Source organism: Ranitomeya variabilis, chromosome 3 (genome assembly GCF_051348905.1).
Source record: "Ranitomeya variabilis isolate aRanVar5 chromosome 3, aRanVar5.hap1, whole genome shotgun sequence".
NCBI classification, from domain to species: Eukaryota; Metazoa; Chordata; class Amphibia; order Anura; family Dendrobatidae; genus Ranitomeya; species Ranitomeya variabilis.
The window spans coordinates 574,304,178-574,327,527 of record NC_135234.1 but is presented as its reverse complement, the minus strand read 5'-3'; the positions used below and the strand labels follow the sequence as shown (position 1 = coordinate 574,327,527).

Sequence of the window (23,350 nt, the reverse complement as noted above, 5' to 3'; positions counted from 1 at the left end):
TCATTAAGAGTTGTCTGTATCTGCCCTATCTGTGTCACTAAGCAGCATTGCTGGCTGCAGTAAGTGTAAACCTAAGTGACCTATGAATCAGACTGAGCTATGTACGTGCTTACTTGCTGCAAGCCTTGTGAAAGGGAAGGGGCGACCTGGTATAAAAAAAAAGCCAAATTGCCGCCAATTGTATCCATTATAAGGATAATCTTGGTGCAACCCTTTTACGCATTGCTATGATACATCTTTGTCTACACAAAGTTATGACTAAGAACACACAGCTAGTCAGGCAGCACAGCGGGCCACTGCCACTTTGGTCTGACCAATTCATATCTATTTTTACTCCATTGCTATTTGTACATTGTAAAAGCTGCAGTTAATGATTGATCTGCTATGCTATTGTACGTGACCTTAGGAATATTTATATATAGAGTCATGTACATGGAATGGATTGTCATCGCCAAGGACTCCGATAATATGATCAATAATGTAATCAATAATTGTGGCTTTTCTCTATTCCAGGCACGAAAACGTCTTCTTTTGAGGATTTCCCCTACACAAGAAATATATTATTGTAACATTAACAACAATCAAAGGTTTTATTCTACTTCTATCCTTCTTTATCCTGGTGCCCATTGAATATAATGGGCTGAGCATGCCATCTCCAGAGTAAGCTAAGAGGATTTACATCACTGTCACTTCACTCTAACACTTCCCGGGGGTAAGATTGGTTGGAGTCACACCTGACTATGTGCCACCAATGTCTATCCTGAGACAATAGCTTTAAATTTCTTGAAGGAAATGAGTCATCAGAAGAGGATTTTTATTTTATTTACATTTTTGGCTTGTTTTTCCAGATCACAACATTTCTTGAATATAAAAATTAGATATTGTGTAATTTTTACACCGACTAATAGGACTATTTTTTAGACTAACCTCCTGTTTCAGGAAACAATACATGTACATTAGCCACAATGAATAGACTATATTTTGTATTGAAGCAGCTAATGAGCATGTGAAAAAAGGTCACTGTGAAGTTAGGGGTACATGGTCAGCTGTAACATTGGTGGATCCTGTGTTATCAGCTGTGCATAGAGGTAGTAACAGTCATTGTAATCCTGCTTCTGATAAGGAGTCTGTTGAAAACTCTTGACAGGGAGAATGAGTATTATAGCCACAGTGGCCATAAATTCTAGGATTACTGATTTAATTTTTTTTTTTTTTTTATACGAAAAAAAAACATTGGCAAATAAAAAAAAAAAAAACATACAACACAAAGACCTAATTTAAACAATAGGCCATTTGCTGATGACATTCCCTTTAAGGGTACATGTCCAGTAATCATTCATTAAAATGGATCCGTCAATAAAAGTTGTGCATTCAAGTCTATGGAAAACGGATCCGTTAAATAGCCAACCAAGTTTCTTCCATTTGAAAAAGATGCAATTTTTTGCTAACTGAATGTGTGAAAATAAATATTTAACATACACTATGGGGCATGTGAACTTTCAAGCAATCACTCATTTAAAACTCATCCAGCAAGCAAAAATGGAGACTTATCAAATGGAAGAAAAATGGATGGTTAATATGTGAACATAGCCTTCCTTTATGGTAAGCTGAACTGACATTCTTTAAAGAGGACAGGATACCTTTCTCGAATAGTCTCTTTTAGAGCATGCTTATATAGATCATTTTGGAGCATCTTTTTTAGAACATCTGGTTGCGAAGTCCTCGGTTATTCCCCCTGGGAATACATTAACACTTTGATGTTACAGTTTCCTGTGTCCCTACATACATAATCACACTGTTAGTACAGACTGAACATAGTCAGAATATATTGAGAAACACTTCGCTGACAAAGGGAATTTGTTTCCCCCCTACATTACCCCCCAAACAAAAAAAAAATCAAGAAATGTAAAAGGCATAGAAACCAGCTCTACTTAACATGAGGAGGACATGAGTCAATGTGCTCCAGTTTACTTTACAATTCTAAAAACATTGCTAATGGATCTCTTAGAAATGCTAGCTGGAATAAAAGGTTTCCCTTAGTAGCACTTCTATCCCTTCAGAGCATTATGGATGCTTTACTTAATTGTGTCTTCCTGAACGAACAAAAGGAGTATGATTAAATAGCAGGGCACACCCGATGTCTAATATTATATCTAATGCGTTAATACCACTTCTGCTAATGACTTAGACCTAAGCCTTCAGTTTTACTCTATGTACTTACGTCTGTCTCTACAACATCATTTCAGTCCACTCACTGCCTTTCTGCCTTGGCTTAGTTTCAGTTCACTTGATGTTGGGTACAATGGAGGAAGGTATGTGAACTAGTGATTAGTGTTGAGCGATACCGTCCGATACTTGAAAGTATCGGTATCGGAAAGTATCGGCCGATACCGGCAAAGTATCGGATCTAATCCGATACCGATACCAATACAAGTCAATGGGACTCAAGTATCGGACGGTATCCCTGATGGTTCCCAGGGTCTGAAGGAGAGGAAACTCTCCTTCAGGCCCTGGGATCCATATTACTGTGTAAAATAAAGAATTAAAATAAAAACTATTGCTATACTCACCTCTCCGACGCAGCCTGGACCTCACCGAGGGAACCGGGAGCCTTCTTTGCTTAAAATGCGCGCGTTTACTGCCTTCCGTGACGTCACGGCTTCTGATTGGTCGTGTGCTGCCCATGTGACGGCGACGCGACCAATCACAACAAGCCGTGACGTAATTTCAGGTCCTGAATGCCTAATTCTAGGCATTCAGGATTTGAAAATTACGTCACGGTTTGTGATTGGTCGCGTCGCGGTCACATGGGCGGCACGCGACCAATCACAAGCCGTGACGTAATTTTCAAATCCTGAATGCCTAGAATTAGAATGCCTCAACACTACTAGTGATATATCATATTACCTGTCTCCTGATAGTCACCAATTATAGCAATGTTATGATGCACTACATTAAAGAGGTTCGGCCCCGATAAAATAAATAAACCTATACTCACCTCCTGTGCCAGCTCTGTCGGCACTCGCGGTCCCGGGACTGTGATGCAATGGAATGACACATGATGCCCAGCGCCCAATCAGTGCTGGCATCACTGTCCCCGCCTTCGGACAAACTGAACATGAAGAGGATGTCCAGGCTGCAGCTGATCTCAGACTTTCTCTTCATGTTCATTTCGACAGGAGGCAGAGTCTATGACATTGATTGGGTGCCGGGCATCACGTGTCATTTCACCACATCACAGACCCATGACCTTGAGTGCTGACACTGCGGGAACGGAGCCAGTGCAGGAGGTGAATAAAGGTTTATTTATTTTATCGCGGGTGAACATTTAGTTTAAGAAGGGGTTGTCCTAGGAGTGGAAAACCCCTTTAAGTAAGAACACCATGAAATATACAAAAATGATTCCAGAACTCTCACTATTTGCAGATTTCAGAAAGTTGTGAAACAGAACAAAAATTAAGGCGTATCTGTCATTAGGTTTTTGCCACCTAACCTGAGAAGAGCATAATATAAAGATAGAGACCTGGATTCCAGCAATGTGTCACTTACTTGGCTGTTTGCTGTAGTTTTGATAAAATCACGGTTTTATCAGGAGGAAATTATCACTTAATGCCCAGCAGTAAACTTGCTGCCATGTAGTCCTCCATATTCATGGGCTTTGTAGAACCTTATCCCCTCCACTATCGGCAGCTTTCTGTGTACAGTGCACATAGGCAGAAAGTTGCCAATCAGGGGTGGGGGTGGGGTAATGCAAAGCTCAGCATTTAGTAAAATTGGTAGATCTGCAGCAGATCAACCAGTGATTTTATCAAAACTAAAGTAAGCAGCTCAGTTGAATGCTGGAATCACAGACTCTGTCCCTAAATGATACTGCGCTCAGATGGGGCAGCAAAAACCTGGGGACGGATTCACTTTACGGACTTTGGTGTAAAAACAATTAGTAGATTCTCCAGTATGCAAAAGAATGTTACAGCACAGGCATGATGTCAGCGGTGGACATATTGGGCACTTTCAGTTAGACATTAGTGATGTGTGAACGTGTTAAGGCGTTATCTATAAGGTGTCTTCAGCGTGCTCAAAAAATATGTTTGCGCCCCCGCGGCTCAATGTGGGCATGGCATCATTGTGACTAAATATTAGACATTCATTAATATGAGCAGTTAACGCCAATTTTTAGTGAAAAAAGTGGCACAGTTAATCAAGTGGTGGGTTTTTGAAAGCTAAGCTTTCTTTTGTTAGGATAAACTTGCACAGCCCTTATAAAATACACTAAGGCCTACATAAAGTGGTGGTGGTCATCTACTACTTGATAACCACTTCTTAAATGCTATAATGCCATTGATAAAATAACAAAACCACATACAGCCCAGACTGTTGGCGCTGCGCCTTCAGGTGGCCATGTCACACTGTTATTTCATTGATGGGCTGCAGTCTCAACAGAGCCATCAGATGGCGCCATTCGACTAATTGAAGGGTGAAAGCAGTCACTGATCAGTGGCCACTCATAGGCTGCGGGGCATATGTGATAGCCAGCAGACTTTTTTCTATTTTTTCTTCCCCTAATTGATCTGCAGAGACAAAGTCACAAACTTTTTAAACAGATTTATCCTCTTTAAATTTCGAAAGAAATTTAAGAATTGGATGTTTCCTAGTGAAATGCCGCTGTAGGTAACTTCTTACTAACTATCATGTGACGTGTCATTTCCTATAATAGAGTTGACTGGCACTTACATATCAGCATATACCCTGAAGAAGGAAAAATGGAACACGCTAGTGATGTAAAGACATAGTAAAATATATATATATATATATATATATATATATATAAATAATCAGCACAGAATTTAGGTCATTTTTAGATTAAAAATAAAATGAACACTGATTTACATTAAGATTGGCGACTGAAAACTGCATAAAATAGCAGAAAATACTCAAGAAGAAGGACGAGGTGGATTTTTTTTTTACAATTTTGACAGCTAAATCTTATACACACCGTTACCATAGACACAGACAAGAATAAATATTGTTACATAGTGTTATTTGTTTTTGTAATTATGTGAATCCTGATATTCTGATCTCATTAAATGAAAAGGAATTTGGAGCATGTTAATCTGTATAATGTTTAATGACACAGAGACACAATAAAAATTGTGAATGGACAAAAGCTTTTGTTATTCAAGAACACTGCGGTTTTCGTCGGCTTTTTTATAGATCTCCTCTCAATTAACAAGTTATTGATTTATTTTTATGTTTTGTTACGGATTTGAAAAAGACGCAAGGAAGAGGAGCACGTGAGTTGAAAAGATCATTCTCATGGACTGGTAAGGAATGTATAACCTCAAAATGACTATATAACCCCAGGCATTCACAGCATTATGTATTTGCCTAATAGTGTTTGATGTTTTCAGTAAAAATAGCGATGATGTAAGAAAATTAGATCAAACAAAATAATTAAAATAAAAAACCCTATTGTTTCAGTATCAAAATAAACCTCTTGTAGCCGACCTCACACTGTCATATGTAATTCTACTTCGCCATCTAGTGGCAGATAGAGTCATTGCAGTGCAAAATGGAGCTGAAAATTGAGGCGCTTTCTGATTATAGACAATTCCAATTTCATAATTAGACTATCTCCTGTTCATTGCCTTCTTTCATTAACTGATCCGCCATCATCTTTTTCCCTTTTGATTTATTAATATAAATCTTAAAAATGTCCTTATGGTAAGATGGATCTTTTTTTAGATACACACAAACTATACGATATATGTACACACAGTACTGTGCAAAAGTTCACAATTTGCCTCAAAAGGTTGTCAGACTGCAGAATTTAATACTCACAAATTTTCATTTCCTTCTTGTCCTTTACATAAATAGTTAATAAAAGAGCGAGTTGTGTCGTCAAGTACGTTCTCATTTCGACATCTTGTACGTAAATTTTCATGAGTATTTTGGATCAGATTTTCATTAGTGTTTAGTCAGCTTTTACTATCAATGTTTCATCAGAGATGTTCTTATATGAAGAAAAAAAAAAAAAAAAAAGACTGCGAAGCTTCTTCTCATAGCAACGTGAAAACCGGATTCCATCCATGTTTGGTTTGTGATTTTCATAGACTGATAACCTTACATGGGCGATATGAATTCATGATTCTGATCAAATTCGGACAGGTCTCTGAGATTTTTGCAGTCACATGGGTCCGGAAAAAAAAACAGGTGCATGTGAGCAGCTGCCTAGTTTATAATGGATTGTGTTCCATGTGTGAGAAGCGGCACTGGAACATGTACATGAAACCCAGGGGTCTGAATGAGGCCTAGGCCTCTTCTGTACCAGCCAAGGTAGAGGGTGGAGGGCTCCAAATGCAGCAAGTTTCCATAACGCCAGAGAGGTTTGTGAGCACAAAGGAAGTAGCTGAACAAAGTATAGAAGAATTATTCCACTATATTTATTTCTCAGATCTTTATTTTTTATATGAAACAGGAATTGTTAGCTGTCAAAGAAAAAAAATCTAGAATGTTTTCACCAAGCACCTTACACACTTGTGGCCAAAAGTAGTTTTTTTTTTGGGGGGGGGATAAACTTTGATATTTACTTTGAAGCCAGTACTCTACCTGTATGAGTTCTCCTATGTGCTTTCAGGTGAGAACTTTTTGTATAGACCTTGTTGCATCCTTCAAAATCACACCTGTGTATTCTTCTCCTCCTGGAGTCTGGAGATTCCGACCTTCGCTGGCGTCTTGTGCTTTCAATACTAAACGGTGAGACTGAGCTGCAAAAAAGCAAGAGGTAAAAGATCTATGAAAAAAGTGCAAATACTAACAGTAACTACAAGTGGATCTACAGCAAGAACAGTGTATCTTCTCTGATCCAACCAGGGTGCGATTGTAAAATCAACCATTTCAAGGATGACCCACATAAAATAACCCTGAAGATTATTCAATAAGACCCATCACTGAAATAAATATCTTGTGTAATTATACCAGCCTGATACATTTTTAATTTTCTTAGTATTCTGGATATTTTTTTAAAATCATGATAAATATGCGGCAAATGACCCATTTTTGTCATGGAGCAGTAAAGAAAAAAAAACGTAATATAAATGCTAACATCCATTTAATCCAAATTTGATTAAAGAGGTTTTCAAAGACATTGTTCGGTGCAGCATAAAAGCGTTAAAATGAGAAGAAAAAAAAGCACACTTACCTACAGTATACAGGTCCTTCTCAAAAAATTAGCATATAGTGTTAAATTTCATTATTTACCATAATGTAATGATTACAATTAAACTTTCATATATTATAGATTCATTATCCACCAACTGAAATTTGTCAGGTCTTTTATTGTTTTAATACTGATGATTTTGGCCTACAACTCCTGATAACCCAAAAAACCTGTCTCAATAAATTAGCATATCAAGAAAAGGTTCTCTAAATGACCTATTACCCTAATCTTCTGAATCAACTAATTAACTCTAAACACATGCAAAAGATACCTGAGGCTTTTAAAAACTCCCTGCCTGGTTCATTACTCAAAACCCCCATCATGGGTAAGACTAGCGACCTGACAGATGTCAAGAAGGCCATCATTGACACCCTCAAGCAAGAGGGTAAGACCCAGAAAGAAATTTCTCAACAAATAGGCTGTTCCCAGAGTGCTGTATCAAGGCACCTCAATGGTAAGTCTGTTGGAAGGAAACAATGTGGCAGAAAACGCTGTACAACGAGAAGAGGTGACCGGACCCTGAGGAAGATTGTGGAGAAGGACCGATTCCAGACCTTGGGGAACCTGAGGAAGCAGTGGACTGAGTCTGGTGTCGAAACATCCAGAGCTACCGTGCACAGGCGTGTGCAGGAAATGGGCTACAGGTGCCGCATTCCCCAGGTAAAGCCACTTTTGAACCATAAACAGCGGCAGAAGCGCCTGACCTGGGCTACAGAGAAGCAGCACTGGACTGTTGCTAAGTGGTCCCAAGTACTTTTTTCTGATGAAAGCAAATTTTGCATGTCATTCGGAAATCAAGGTGCCAGAGTCTGGAGGAAGACTGGGGAGAAGGAAATGCCAAAATGCCTGAAGTCCAGTGTCAAGTACCCACAGTCAGTGATGGTGTGGGGTGCCATGTCAGCTGCTGGTGTTGGTCCACTGTGTTTCATCAAGGGCAGGGTCAATGCAGCTAGCTATCAGGAGATTTTGGAGCACTTCATGCTTCCATCGGCTGAAATGCTTTATGGAGATGAAGATTTCATTTTTCAGCACGACCTGGCACCTGCTCACAGTGCCAAAACCACTGGTAAATGGTTTACTGACCATGGTATTACTGTGCTCAATTGGCCTGCCAACTCTCCTGACCTGAACCCCATAGAGAATCTGTGGGATATTGTGAAGAGAAAGTTGAGAGACGCAAGACCCAACACTCTGGATGAGCTTAAGGCCGCTATTGAAGCATCCTGGGCCTCCATAACATCTCAGCAGTGTCATAGGCTGATTGCCTCCATGCCACGCCGCATTGAAGCAGTCATTTCTGCCAAAGGATTCCCGACCAAGTATTGAGTGCATAACTGAACATTATTATTTGATGGTTTTTTTGTTTGTTATTAAAAAACACTTTTATTTGACGGGTGAAATATGCTAATTTATTGAGACAGGTTTTTTGGGTTATCAGGAGTTGTATGCCAAAATCATCAGTATTAAAACAATAAAAGACCTGACAAATTTCAGTTGGTGGATAATGAATCTATAATATATGAAAGTTTAATTGTAATCATTACATTATGGTAAATAATGAAATTTAACACTATATGCTAATTTTTTGAGAAGGACCTGTATAGCATTTGCAAGGCCGGTGTCACGTTTGCTTGTGCAATGCGACAAGCTCACGCGAGTTTCTCGCATGAATACCAGGCACTGCCGCCGGCACTCGGGACCGGAGTGTGCGGCTGCATGTATTTCTATTTTGAGGTTTCTCGCATTGAACACGTAAATGTGGCCCTGGCCTAAGAACTAGACTGCGTCTGGGGTGTCTGTCTGCAGTAGGCGTACACGCCCGAAAACGATGCACGACAGAGCACACATTCGCTCTGTTGGCACCAAAACAGTCTATGTCTATGCCCCGTCATAACATATGCCAGAATCCCATTTGCGAGTGATTCAGAGGTAAGCCCCGACGGGGCCACCAAACGGGTGCCTGAACGCAAAGTGAAAGCACCCTTAGGTGTACAAACGTACGGTGATAGTTAAACCACAGGATCTGGTTTGCAATACCATAGTTCATAGGTACTCAGTCTTATGGCACCTGTGTATTTCCTGAAGGCATTGCTCCTATGCATGTATGTAGGCAAGGCAAGATGGTCACTTGGCTGCAATGTCAGATGGATGACACATCACTATCATTTACAAAAAATATGTAAGCCTTCTGCTGCCAAGATTGACTACAGAATGTTGGCCAGGATAGTGACAATGGAAGAAAGGGCTGCCAACTACATGTGCAACGTTCTCATGACAGAACTCTTTAGAAAACTAGAAAACAAGTACAAGTCTCTACTAGGATATCTGTGTGCACAGGCAGAGTTGCATGAAGTCTGTACTCCTTCTTTGCATTAATAAAAGATATAGGGGTTACAAATTTAGCCATCACAACCAAGTCCTGGTTCCAATCGATGTTCAAATTGAGAAGAAACCTGTATTACAATCGGCCAGTGATCCCCTAATCACCTATGGAGGTCACAGTGATGCTTTATCAGGAGTTTTCGGGACTTCACAGGAAAATGGCTATACTGTAATATAGAGTATTCGTAATCAGATGATCACAGGTTCAAAGACAATATAATAAACATAAAATTATACGGACGTCTGGAGTTGGAATGATGCTCAAAATCAAAGTGGAAAATGAAATTACAGGTTGATCCAGCTTCAGTGGAAATGCCTCAAGACAAGGAAATGATGTTCAGTAGTGTGTGTGGCCTCCACGTGCTTATATGACCTCCCTACAGGGCCTGGGCATGCTCCGGATGAAGCGGCGGTTGGTCTCCTAAAGGATCTCCTCCCAGACCTGGACTACTGCATCCGCCAACTCCTGGACAGTCTGTGGTGCAACGTGACGTTGGTGGACGGTGCGATACATGATGTCCCAGATGTGTTCAATCGGATTCAGGTCTGTGGAATGGGGGGACCAGTCCATAGCTTCAATGCCTTCATCTTGCAGGAACTGCTGACATACTCCAGCCACATGATATCTGGCATTGTCCTGCATTAGGAGGAACCCAGGGCCAACCGCACCAGCATATGGTCTCACAAGGGGTCTGAGGATCTCATCTCGGTACTTAATGGCAGTTAGGCCACCTCTGGCGAGCGGGCTGTGTGGCCCTCCAAAGAAACGTCACCCCATACCATTACATACCCACTGCCAAACTGGTCATGCTGAAGTATGTTGCAGGCAGCAGATCGCTCTCCACGGTGTCTCCAGACTCTGCCACTTCTGTCACATGTGCTCAGTGTGAACCTGATTTCATCTGTGAAGAGCACAGGGCACCAGTGGTGAATTTGCCAATCCTGGTGTTCTGTGGCAAATGCCAAGCGTCCTGCATGGTGTTGGGCTGTGAGCACAACCCCCATCTGTGGACGTCGGGCACTCAGACCATACTCATAAAGTCGGTTTCTAACCGTTTGTGAAGACACATGCACATTTGTGGCCTGCTGGAGGTCATTTTGCAGGGCTCTGGCAGTGCTCATCCTGTTCCTCCTTGCACATAGGCTGAGGTAGCGGTCCTGCTGCTGGGTTGTGGCCCCCTCCACATCTCCTGCTGTACTGGCCTGTCTCCTGGTAGCACCTCCAGCCTCTAGACACTACGCTGACAGACACAGCAAATCTTCTTGCCACAGCCCGCATTGATGTGCCATCCTGGATGAGCTGCACTACCTGAGCCACTTGTGTGTAAAGTCCGTTTCATGCTATGAGTGTGAAAGCACAACCAACATTCAAAAGTGACCAAAACATCAGCCAGAAACCACTGCAGAACCACTCCTTTATTGAGTGTGTCTTGATAATTGCCAATAATGTCCATCTGTTGTCTATTCAATTTGCACAACATCATGTGAAATTGATTGTCAAACAGTGTTGCTTCCTAAGTGGACAGTTTGAGTTACTTTGAGTTATATTCTACTGCTTAAGTGTTCCCTTTATTTTTTTGAGCAGTGTATATAAATTTCATGTTTATTCTTTTGTCCTTGAACCAGTGATCGTCTAATCGCTTATACTACCGGTATATACTACAATATTACAGTATTGTGGTTTTCCTGTGAAGTCCAGTCGTGGCCGAAAGGGTTGTCACTCTTGAATTGTTCCACAAAATGAAGTATTTCTTCCAGGAAATTATTGCAATTACACATGTTTTGTTATACATGTGTTGTTTGGAACAAAACAAAAAAAAAAACAGAGAAAGAAAGGCAAATTGGACATAATTTCACACAAATCCCATAAAATAGGCTTGGTAAACATGGTAAACAACTTTGCTTCCTGGGGTGATCCAAAATTCCAGTTGAAAGGTGCAAGAAGTTTGTTGATGGCTATGTAAAGTGCCCAATCGAGGAAGTCGTCAGCAAGCGTCTGTTCCCACTCGGTCTGGCACCTTAGAATCAAGTCGTGTCCCTGTCCTGGTGTACTGCTGTGTGGGGGGTGCATCACACTTACTTCAAGGCCACATGCCTCCATGGACTCCAGGTTTTCCTCTTCTGAAACTTCAGCAGTAATAACTGCAGGGAACACAGACTTTCCATAAAACAATTAAACTTTTACTTGGCATATGGCAGTCCTTCCAAACAGGCATACATGATAAGACCCAATTTGTTGTCATCTTTCCCACAGGTACCAGATACAACTTCAGCCCAGGTTCTCGGTACAAGTAGAGTATCCCTCTTGCTGTCATTTCCAGCACTAGGAATTCTTCTATACTTGTAGCAATACATTCAGACTGCAATACCTTCTGCCCCATGTAGTTTGAGTCCATCTTTCCCTGTAGCTTTACAGGCTCAAGTTTCCCTGGGCCAGTAGATGGAATCACATTGAAGGGCATTTTTGGCAATCCACTGACCCGAATGTTAGGCCCACGTTGTCCCTAGCAGCCCAATTCTGGACACTGCTGCTGACAGTTCACTTTACTATCTTGTACTGAACTGTCACTTCCTATACTTGACACTAACTCTCATTTCCTCCTCCCCAATCTGGGCTGGCCTTACTCTCACACTGTCTCTATGCCTGCTGTATTATTGGGCAAACCTCATCATTCACCTCCATTCTAGCCAGTGACATCTTGTGACCGTTAATTATTACTGCAACCCAAGGGGGAATTACAATTGTTATAACAAGGAAACATACCAGGAACAAAATATTATTCACATTCTACACCACAGTAGCATTGATGTCATCAGGGGGAATACAGCAGCTGGTCCATCTCACTACAGTTATAGGAAGTTATTTATTGCAGTTATTTATTCCAAAAGGTGTACGACCAAATATTAAGTTGAGGGTGCCAACAATTTTGTCCAGCCTTTTTGGGGTTTTGTGTCAATTGATGTCCAATTTGCTTTCTCCCTCTTTTTTTGTGCTGTTCCAATGAACACAATGTAAATAAACAGGTGTATAACAAAACATTTGTAATTACAATAACTTTCTGGGAGAAATACTTGATTTTCTGGGACAATTTCAAAGGTGCTGACAATTTCAGCCAGAACTGTATACGCAAACACATATTTGATATATATTTATATTTAAGCTGTTTGTTAAATGCAGAAAGGAAAAAAAATAGAAACACCAGACCTGCAATTGCAAGCCCTCAAATATATTAATATATAAATACACACACATATACATATATATATATACATATATATATATATATATATATATATATATATATATATATATATATATATACACAGTGGGGCAAAAAAGTATTTAATCACTCAGCAATAGTGCAAGTTCCACCACTTAAAAAGATGAGAGGCGTCTGTAATTTACATCATAGGTAGACCTCAACTATGGGAGACAAATTGAGAAAAAAAAATCCAGAAAATCACATTGTCTGTTTTTTTATCATTTTATTTGCATATTATGGTGGAAAATAAGTATTTGGTCAGAAACAAACAATCAAGATTTCTGGCTCTCACAGACCTGTAACGTCTTCTTCTCCTCTTTCCTCCACTCATTACCTGTAGTAATGGCACCTGTTTAAACTTGTTATCAGTATAAAAAGACACCTGTGCACACCCTCAAACAGTCTGACTCCAAACTCCACTATGGTGAAGACCAAAGAGCTGTCAAAGGACACCAGAAACAAAATTGTAGCCCTGCACCAGGCTGGGAAGACTGAATCTGCAATAGCCAACCAGCTTGGAGTGAAGAAATCAACAGTGGGAGCAATAATTAGAAAATGGAAGACATTCAAGACCACTGATAATCTCCCTCCATCTGGGGCTCCACGCAAAATCCCACCCCGTGGGGTCAGAATGATCACAAGAACGGTGAGCAAAAATCCCAGAACCACGCGGGGGGACCTAGTGAATGAACTGCAGAGAGCTGGGACCAATGTAACAAGGCCTACCATAAGTAACACACTACGCCACCATGGACTCAGATCCTGCAGTGCCAGACGTGTCCCACTGCTTAAGCCAGTACATGTCCGGGCCCGTCTGAAGTTTGCTAGAGAGCATTTGGATGATCCAGAGGAGTTTTGGGAGAATGTCCTATGGTCTGATGAAACCAAACTGGAACTGTTTGGTAGAATTACAACTTGTCGTGTTTGGAGGAAAAAGAATACTGAGTTGCATCCATCAGACACCATACCTACTGTAAAGCATGGTGGTGGAAACATCATGCTTTGGGGCTGTTTCTCTGCAAAGGGGCCAGGACGACTGATCCGGGTACATGAAAGAATGAATGGGGCCATGTATCGTCAGATTTTGAGTGCAAACCTCCTTCCATCAGCAAGGGCATTGAAGATGAAACGTGGCTGGGTCTTTCAACATGACAATGATCCAAAGCACACCGCCAGGGCAACGAAGGAGTGGCTTCGTAAGAAGCATTTCAAGGTCCTGGAGTGGCCTAGCCAGTCTCCAGATCTCAACCCTATAGAAAACCTTTGGAGGGAGTTGAAAGTCCGTGTTGCCAAGCGAAAAGCCAAAAACATCACTGCTCTAGAGGAGATCTGCCTGGAGGAATGGGCCAACATACCAACAACAGTGTGTGGCAACCTTGTGAAGACTTACAGAAAACGTTCGACCTCTGTCATTGCCAACAAAGGATATATTACAAAGTATTGAGATGAAATTTTGTTTCTGACCAAATACTTATTTTCCACCATAATATGCAAATAAAATGATAAAAAAACAGACAATGTGATTTTCTGGATTTTTTTTTCTTAGTTTGTCTCCCATAGTTGAGGTCTACCTATGATGTAAATTACAGACGCCTCTCATCTTTTTAAGTGGTGGAACTTGCACTATTGCTGAATGACTAAATACTTTTTTGCCCCACTGTATATATATATATATATATATATATATATATATATATATATATATATATATATATATATATATATATATATATATATATATATATATATATATATACACACACACACACACATATACATGCTATATACAGCTCTGGCAAAAATTAAGAGCCCACCACATCAAAACCCTGTCATGGGCAGCCCAATCTCTCGGTCTAAACCACACTGAAAACCTCTGCTCCACATTTTTGTGCCAGGAGCAGTGTGAAAGATTGGTGGAAAGCATGCCAAGACACATGAAAGCGGTGTATAAAAATCATGGTTATTCCATAAAATATTGATTTCTGAACTGTTCCTGAGTTAAAACATTAGTATTGTTGTTTCTAAATGATTATGAACTTATTTTCTTTGCATTATTTGAGGTCTGAAAGCACTGTTTTTTTTTTTTTATTTTGACCATTTCTCCTTTTCAGCAAAAAAAATAAAAAATGTATTGCTTGGAAATTCGGAGACATGTTGTCAGAAGTTTATAGACTAAAAGAACAATTTACATTTTACCCAAAAAATATACCTATAAAGAGAAAAATCAGACAAGCTGAACATTTTATGATTCAAGGAGAAAAATACAGAGCATCGATGAACATTTCATTAAACAAACTTTTATTCCATAAGTAGTACAAAGACATGTAAATAGCAAATAACATTATTTAATAACTAGAGCAAAAATGAGTGCCTGAAAAATGCTGATAAAGCCCCCATCCCCACATCCCCCCAAATGTTGCTGCCGGTGTAAGGGCATACAAAAAACCACTGCCCCCCCCTTTTATTTTATAAAACAGGGGCGATCGTATGTAACCGAACGCTAAGTATAGGCAAAAGGCCACAGTGTGCCAAGCCTAAAGAGAAACACCTATATATCCAGCACGGATATCCATAATGGAACTCCACAATAACACCATTAAGTGTGGTGAATTGATTAAAGAAGGTGCTTCACTTACCAGTGAAAGGAGCAGAGTGGGGAGACAGTCGGGAGGTGGTCCCCAGCTGAACATTTTGCAGTGGTGTCTTAAGCTTTGCCAGAGCTGTATATGTGTATGCATGCATGTATATATGTATGTATGTATATATATATATATATATATATATATATATATATATATATATATATATATATATATATATATATATATATATATATATATATATATATATACAGTGCCTACAAGTAGTATTCAACCCCCTGCAGATTTAGCAGGTTTACACATTTGGAATTAACTTGGCATTGTGACATTTGGACTGTAGATCAGCCTGGAAGTGTGAAATGCACTGCAGCAAAAAAAAAATGTTATTTCTTTGTTTATTTTTTTTTTAAATTGGGAAAAGTTTTTTCAGAGGGTCATTTATTATTCAACCCCTCAACCCACCAGAATTCTGTTTGGTTCCCCTAAAGTATTAAGAAGTAGTTCAGGCACAAAGAACAATGAGCTTCACATGTTTGGATTAATTATCTCTTTTTCCAGCCTTTTCTGACTATTTAAGACCCTCCACAAACTTGTGAACAGCACTCATACATGGTCAACATGGGGAAGACAAAGGAGCATTCCAAGGCCATCAGAGACAAGATCGTGGAGGGTCACAAGGCTGGCAAGGGGTACAAAACCCTTTCCAAGGAGTTGGGCCTACCTGTCTCCACTGTTGGGAGCATCATCCGGAAGTGGAAGGCTTATGCAACTACTGTTAGCCTTCCACGGCCTGGACAGCCTTTGAAAGTTTCCTCCCGTGCCGAGGCCGGGCTTGTCCAAAGAGTCAAGGCTAACCCAAGGACAACAAGGAAGGAGCTCCGGGAAGATCTCATGGCAGTGGGGACATTGGTTTCAGTCAATACCATAAGTAACGTACTCCACCGCAATGGTCTCCGTTCCAGACGAGCCCGTAAGGTACCTTTACTTTCAAAGCGTCATGTCAAGGCTCGTCTACAGTTTGCTCATGATCACTTGGAGGACTCTGAGACTGACTGGTTCAAGGTTCTCTGGTCTGATGAGACCAAGATCGAGATCTTTGGTGCCAACCACACACGTGACGTTTGGAGACTGGATGGCACTGCATACGACCCCAAGAATACCATCCCTACAGTCAAGCATGGTGGTGGCAGCATCATGCTGTGGGGCTGTTTCTCAGCCAAGGGGCCTGGCCATCTGGTCCGCATCCATGGGAAGATGGATAGCACGGCCTACCTGGATATTTTGGCCAAGAACCTCCGCTCCTCCATCAAGGATCTTAAGATGGGTTGTCATTTCATCTTCCAACAAGACAACGACCCAAAGCACACAGCCAAGAAAACCAAGGCCTGGTTCAAGAGGCAAAAAATCAAGGTGTTGCAGTGGCCTAGTCAGTCTCCTGACCTTAACCCAATTGAAAACTTGTGGAAGGAGCTCAAGATTAAAGTCCACATGAGACACCCAAAGAACCTAGATAACTTGGAGAAGATCTGCATGGAGGAGTGGGCCAAGATAACTCCAGAGACCTGTGCCGGCCTGATCAGGTCTTTTAAAAGACGATTATTAGCTGTAATTGCAAACAAAGGTTATTCCACAAAATATTAAACCTAGGGGTTGAATAATAATTGACCCACACTTTTATGTTTAAAATTTATAAAAATTTAACTGAGCAACAAAACTTTTTGGTTTGTAAGATTTATGCATCTGTTAATAAATCCTGCTCTTGTTTGAAGTTTGAAGGCTCTAACTTATTTGCATCTTATTAAACTTGCTAAATCTGCAGGGGGTTGAATACTACTTGTAGGCACTGTATATATATATATATATATATATATATATATATATATATATATATATATATATATATATATATATATATATATACACACACACACAGATACGTACATACATACACACACAGTACAGACCAAAAGTTTGGACACACCTTCCCATTTAAAGATTTTTCTGAATTTTCATGACTATGAAAATTGTACATTCACACTGAAGGCATCAAGTCTATGAATTAACATGTGGAATTATATACTTAACAAAAAAGTGTGAAACAACTGAAATTATGTCTTATATTCTACTGTAAGTTCTTTAAAGTAGCTACCTTTTGCTTTGATGACGGCTTTGCACACTCTTGGCATTCTCTTGATAAGCTTCAAGAGGTAGTCACCGGGAATGGTTTTCACTTCACAGGTGTGCCCTGTCAGGTTTAATAAGTGGGATTTCTTGCCTTATAAATGGGGTTGGGACCATCAGTTGTGTTGAGCAGAAGTCTGGTGGATACACAGCTGATAGTCCTACTGAATAGACTGTTAGAATTTGTATTATAGCAAGAAAAAAGCAGCTAAGTAAAGAAAAATGAGTGGCCATCATTACTTTAAGAAATGAACGTCAGTCAGTCTGAAAAATTGGGCAAACTTTGAAAATGTCCCCAAGTGCAGTGGCAAAAACCATCAAGCGCGGGGGCGTGGCTATGGAGTGAGAGAAGAAGGATGCGTACTGGGAGAGCTCCCTAAAATCCTGTCATCATCCTGCCTATTAGACCCCTTTATAAGTCTATATTTTACTGCTGCCGAGGCCCCTGGAGACGTGGAGGCTGCTGACCCTTGGAGAGGGCTGAGGCGGTGACTGGAGGGAGCCGGCGAGGGAAGAAATATAGCGGTGCGGTGAGCCCCACGTGTGGCGGTGGCCATCTTCCGGGAGGATGCTCCACTGGCAGACAGCACGGTGCTGTCTGTAGCTGCGGCTGGAATCCCTCCCTGATCCTCGGGAAATACTGGGCGCCTGCAGTTGAGAGCCGCGGGACCCTGGCCCGACGGAGAGGAACCTATACCGGCGGTGGAGGCGGCGGTGAGCAGCGGCCATTATTGAAGCGCGCGCTCCTGTAGTAGGAGACGCGGCGCAGCCCATCATCATCGCAGCGCGGCTGAGAGGTGAACATCTGCTATGCACAGATTAAGGGGCAGCGCGGTGAGTGCTCTGGAAAATTGAGCCCCACGCTCCCTTATTAACCATAGCCCTGCCAGCTGTACCTTTGACTAGAGATTCACTAGGCCCCCCTCGCTGCTATCACTGCTGCTTAAGAATTTCCCTGTTGTAGGGATCACCATCAAACTTTCAGCCTGCACCTCCTGATAGTATATCAGTGCACCTCCTTGTCATAGAGGCTCCCAACAACGCCATACATTATATATAACAGCCTTGGTGTGGCCGCATGACACTGTTATAGATCTGACTTGGATCACCTTGCTGTGTCACAACTATTAATCATTCACCGTACAAAAAATACGACTGCAGCTGACAGGCTAAAAGAATTCGCTAGGAGTGATGCCCCGGATGGTGCAAGATCTCTTAGAAATAACTACTCACAAGCCCAGCGGGGGGAAAAAAAATCGTCTTTCTGATAGTATTGACGAGAGTGAGCAGGATGAACTGACTCAAACAAGCATCTGCACAATTAATGCAAGCTATATCTTTGACCAGAACGTCCCTTTCTGAACAAATAGAGGACGTACACGCTGAGGTGGGGCGTCTGAGGCAAGACATGCAAGCTATGAAGGGACGTATCACGGAAGTGGAGACAAGGGTGTCTCAGGTAGAAGACACTATTAAACCTATGGAGGCAAAATTGGCAAAAGTTGCTGGTTCTACAAACGCCTGGAAACAAAAGGCTGACGATCTGGAAAATAGAATGCGCCGAAATAATATTCGCATCATCGGCCTGCCGGTACGCTCGGAAGGCCAGCAGCCTGAAAAGTTCCTGGAGGATTGGCTTAGATCTTCTTTGGGAGACACATTTTCTCCAATGTTTTCGGTGGAAAGAGCCCATAGAGTCCCCACAAAATCCCTCCCTCCTGGAGCCCCACCCAGACCTTTCCTGGCACGCATCCTTAATTGTAAAGACAGAGATGCTATCCTATGGCTGGCATGACAAAAGAGTCCCATCAAGTTCAACAATGCTACAATCTCGATATTTCCAGACTTCTCCGTTGAGCTCCAGAAACAGCGGGCAAGATTTATAGATGTTAAGAAACAACTCAGAGATAAGAATATTATCTATTCCATGATCTACCCGGCGCGTCTCCGGGTTGTCAGCGACAGCTCCTCCCTATTCTTCACTGACCCATCAGAGGCAGCGGACTGGCTGCGTTCCCGTGGGAAGTCTAATGGAACAGAAGCCTGATAAGTTTCCGACTAATTAATGTCTACCCAATTTTCGAATTGGAGCTCTCCCTGCGAGCGTTCAATATACCAACAATACCGGACGCTGGAGTCAGCGGGGGTATCCCCAGGTTTATTTGAGGATGGGAGCGTTGAATTATACTCCTGGATTGTTCAGTTCTTGTTAGGTTTTTTTTTTTCTTGTTAGAATTAACTAGCCTTAGTGGGTATTTGGGTAAAAGCCGCCTCCGAAATTATTATAACTGTCTATGCGTAATCTGTGGACCTTTCTTAACCATCAATGTATACCATGTTTTAATGGGTGAATATGGGGTCTGAATTGATATGTAGGACATGGAACATACGGCGTATTAAATCACCCCGGAAGAAAATTAAGGTGTTTTCTCAAATCAGGCGATATCATCCTCATATCGTGGCCCTGGTAGAGACGCATCTGACCAGAGATACGGCCAGAGGTGTACAGAAACCTTGGGTACAGTGGCACGCTCACGCGTTTCACACTAGCTATTCGAGAGGGGTATCATTATTAATACACAGAGATGTTCGATGGGAGGCCCGGACGACTCGGCGGGACATGGAGGGACGTTTTGTTTTTGTCCATGCATTGATTAATTCCCGCGAATATGTCATAATATGCACCCCCCTCCAGCTAATACTTCAATACTTAAGATGGCAATGAGTTTTGCGTTGAGTTACCCGGACGCACATGTTATTTGTATGGGTGATTTTAACTTAGTTATGGACAGTGGTCTTGATAGAATGAGATTGGGAGATGGGTCGCCTGGGGAACCTTTGTCTTCTCCCCCTCCCTTGACCCCGACTCAGCTGGCACTGTTCATAGAAAATAGCGGCTGGATAGACCTGTGGAGGATGCGTCGCCCTGGGGAAAGGGGATATACCTGCCACTCATCCACTAAAGGTTTCCTCTCCCGCATAGACTATATTTTCGGATCCGGCAACTTAGTGCAGTGGGTGGATAGTGTGGAACAAGGTAATAGAGGAACCTCAGACCACAGCCCGATTATACTTAAACTCGTGTTTTGGAAATTAAATAATGGTAGAATATGGAAGTTGAATCCCTTTTGGCTTAAACTAATAGACTCAGATGATAGGACAGTTGACCAATTGAACTGTTACATTCAGTCCCACTCAGAACTTCAGAATATTAATTTATTTTGGGATGCCCTTAAGGCATATCTAAGGGGCTGTCTGTCTTCTACGATCTCTTATATCAAAAGGGTAACATCAAGGGAGGACGATGAGATTGAGCAACGTTTGAGAAATGCTGAGGCCACATATACAGCTGACCAAACTAATGACAATAGGGTTGAGTGGTTGACTCTGCAAAGATTATACACCCAACACTTAAGGTACCGTCTCACAGTGGCACTTTGGTCGCTACGACGGTACGATCCGTGACGCTCCAGCGTCGTAGACTGCGGTCACACTTCGCAATGCACGGCGCTGGAGCGATAATTTCATGACGTATTTGCGATGTAGAAGCCGTTGGTTACTGTGCGCACATCGTATACAATATCGTGCACACCTTTGCTACACGATGCGATCATGCCGCCACAGCGGGACACTTGACGACGAAAGAAAGTTTCAAACGATCTGCTACGACGTACGATTCTCAGCGGGGTCCCTGATCGCAGTAGCGTGTCAGACACAGCGAGATCGTAAGTATATCGCTGGAACGTCATGGATCGTGCCGTCGTAGCGACCAAAGTGCCACTGTGAGACGGTACCCTTAGACACCAAGTCTAAACTCAAGCTGTTTTTTACGCCACAATCGTACTTTGAAATGGGGAATCGGGCGGGGAAATTTTTGGCCTTCTTGGTACGTCATCACAATACATCTAACATGATAATACAAATTCGTTCACCAGACGGCTCATTAAACTCCACCACTCAGGAAATACTTCAGTGTTTTCACAATTATTATAAAGGGTTATATGAATCTAAGAGCGGTTTCAGTGTTTCCGATTGTTTAGGATATTTATCCGATATAGCATTCCCTACACTGAGTTCCGCTCAACAGGCCTTTATGGACGCTGAATTTACCCTGGAAGAAGTGGAGCAAGCTATAACACATATGGCCTCTGGGAAGGCCCCTGGGCCGGATGGCTTTCCTGTTGAGCTGTATAGGAGATACCGGGAGATACTGGCTCCGCTTTTATTGAAAGTATTTAAGGAGATATGGAAGGGAGGGTGTCTGCCCGATACTTTTTATGAGGCGCATATTATCGTACTCAAAAAGGAGGGGAAAGATCCTTTAGAATGCGGATCCTATCGTCCCATATCGTTGGTAGATTATAAGATCTTTGCTAAGATATTAGCTACCAGGTTGAACTCCATTATATTAGATATTATACATCCAGATCAAACTGGCTTTATGCATGGTAAGAGCACCTCTATAAATATTAGGCGGGTTCAGTCGGTAATTCAGTATAGTTCTTTGCTGCCAGATAATAACTTGGCTTTGGCGTCGTTAGACGCAGATAAGGCGTTTGACTCTCTTGAATGGCCCTTTTTGTCTGCTTGTCTGCAGAAATATGGTTTTGGGGAGAAATTTTTGAAATGTGTTGGTGTGTTGTACTTGAAACCTAAGGCCCGTATAATTGTAAACGGCTCCATTTCTGAACCATTTTCATTATATAGGGGAACCCGTCAAGGATGCCCCCTTTCCCCAGCCTTATTTGCTCTAGCAATAGAGGCATTAGCTATACGTTTACGTTCTTCCCCTGGTATCGATGGTATAAAAATAGCAGACCGCACTGATATCATTGGTTTGTACGCTGATGACATGATATGACATGATAGTGTTGAGGAGAGCCATAAGATCAAATACTTAATTAACCTCAACACATAAGGTAATTGAGGGAAGCAACCTATAACATGTATTGTTTAACCTTACATAAGTTTTCCTCAGACAAAGTAAGACACTTAAGATGGCTGCCATCTCCTATACCAGAGCCATGTGCTCTGGTATCCAAGATGAACAATGAAGACACTGAAGATGGCCGCCATTTCCTGTTTTAGCATGCCGCATGGTCTGGTATCCAAGATGACGCCCATCCTGATGACCTCATGGATCCACCCACAGCGACGCCCACCCTGATGACCTCACGGACCAACCCACCTTGATGACCTCATGGATCCGCCCATGGACTTGCTCATGCCCAACCCACTAACCAATGGAATACATCCGATCACTCCCATTTTAGAGCTAACAGAGCCCCCTTACAGGAGATATATAACATTGTGTTTGACTAATAAATCTCTTCTTGGAGCTGAGCCACACATTGATCAAGGAGAGTTACAGCTGACTGTGTCTGGTGTATTTCTTTAGTGCACATGATCAATATCCATTAGGCCAGGAGTAGGCAACTAGAGAATTGAACATTTATATTAATTGTTCAACCCTAATATTTGGCGCCCAACGTGGGGCCAGCAGAGGAGAGCCCTGAACCCTGTAAAACCGGCGGGTGGAACGGCTGGATGCACTGAGTACCCCGAATCTGGAGACTGATCACCTCTTTAAACAGAACACGGTAAGTCTGCTGATTTTTTATAATCTGTAGTCTTTACCTGTGTCTTTCGGGGTATCCTGTGCAGATTGCCTGACTGTGTCCGGTTTTCTTGGTATCTGTAAGACGGCA

The 23,350-nt window shown here is 41.8% G+C and overlaps 1 protein-coding gene across 2 annotated transcripts in view; it reads right to left on the bottom strand.

Annotated features, from left to right (window-relative positions):
- Nucleotides 1-23,350, bottom strand: part of KLF12 (KLF transcription factor 12) — a 315,189-nt gene that overhangs the window by 11,280 nt on the left and 280,559 nt on the right. For both annotated transcript variants that reach the window (XM_077297246.1, XM_077297245.1), the window contains exon 5: nucleotides 6,607-6,764. In XM_077297246.1, coding sequence (XP_077153361.1) covers nucleotides 6,607-6,764 — 158 coding nt within the window. The remainder of the gene's footprint in view (nucleotides 1-6,606; nucleotides 6,765-23,350) is intronic.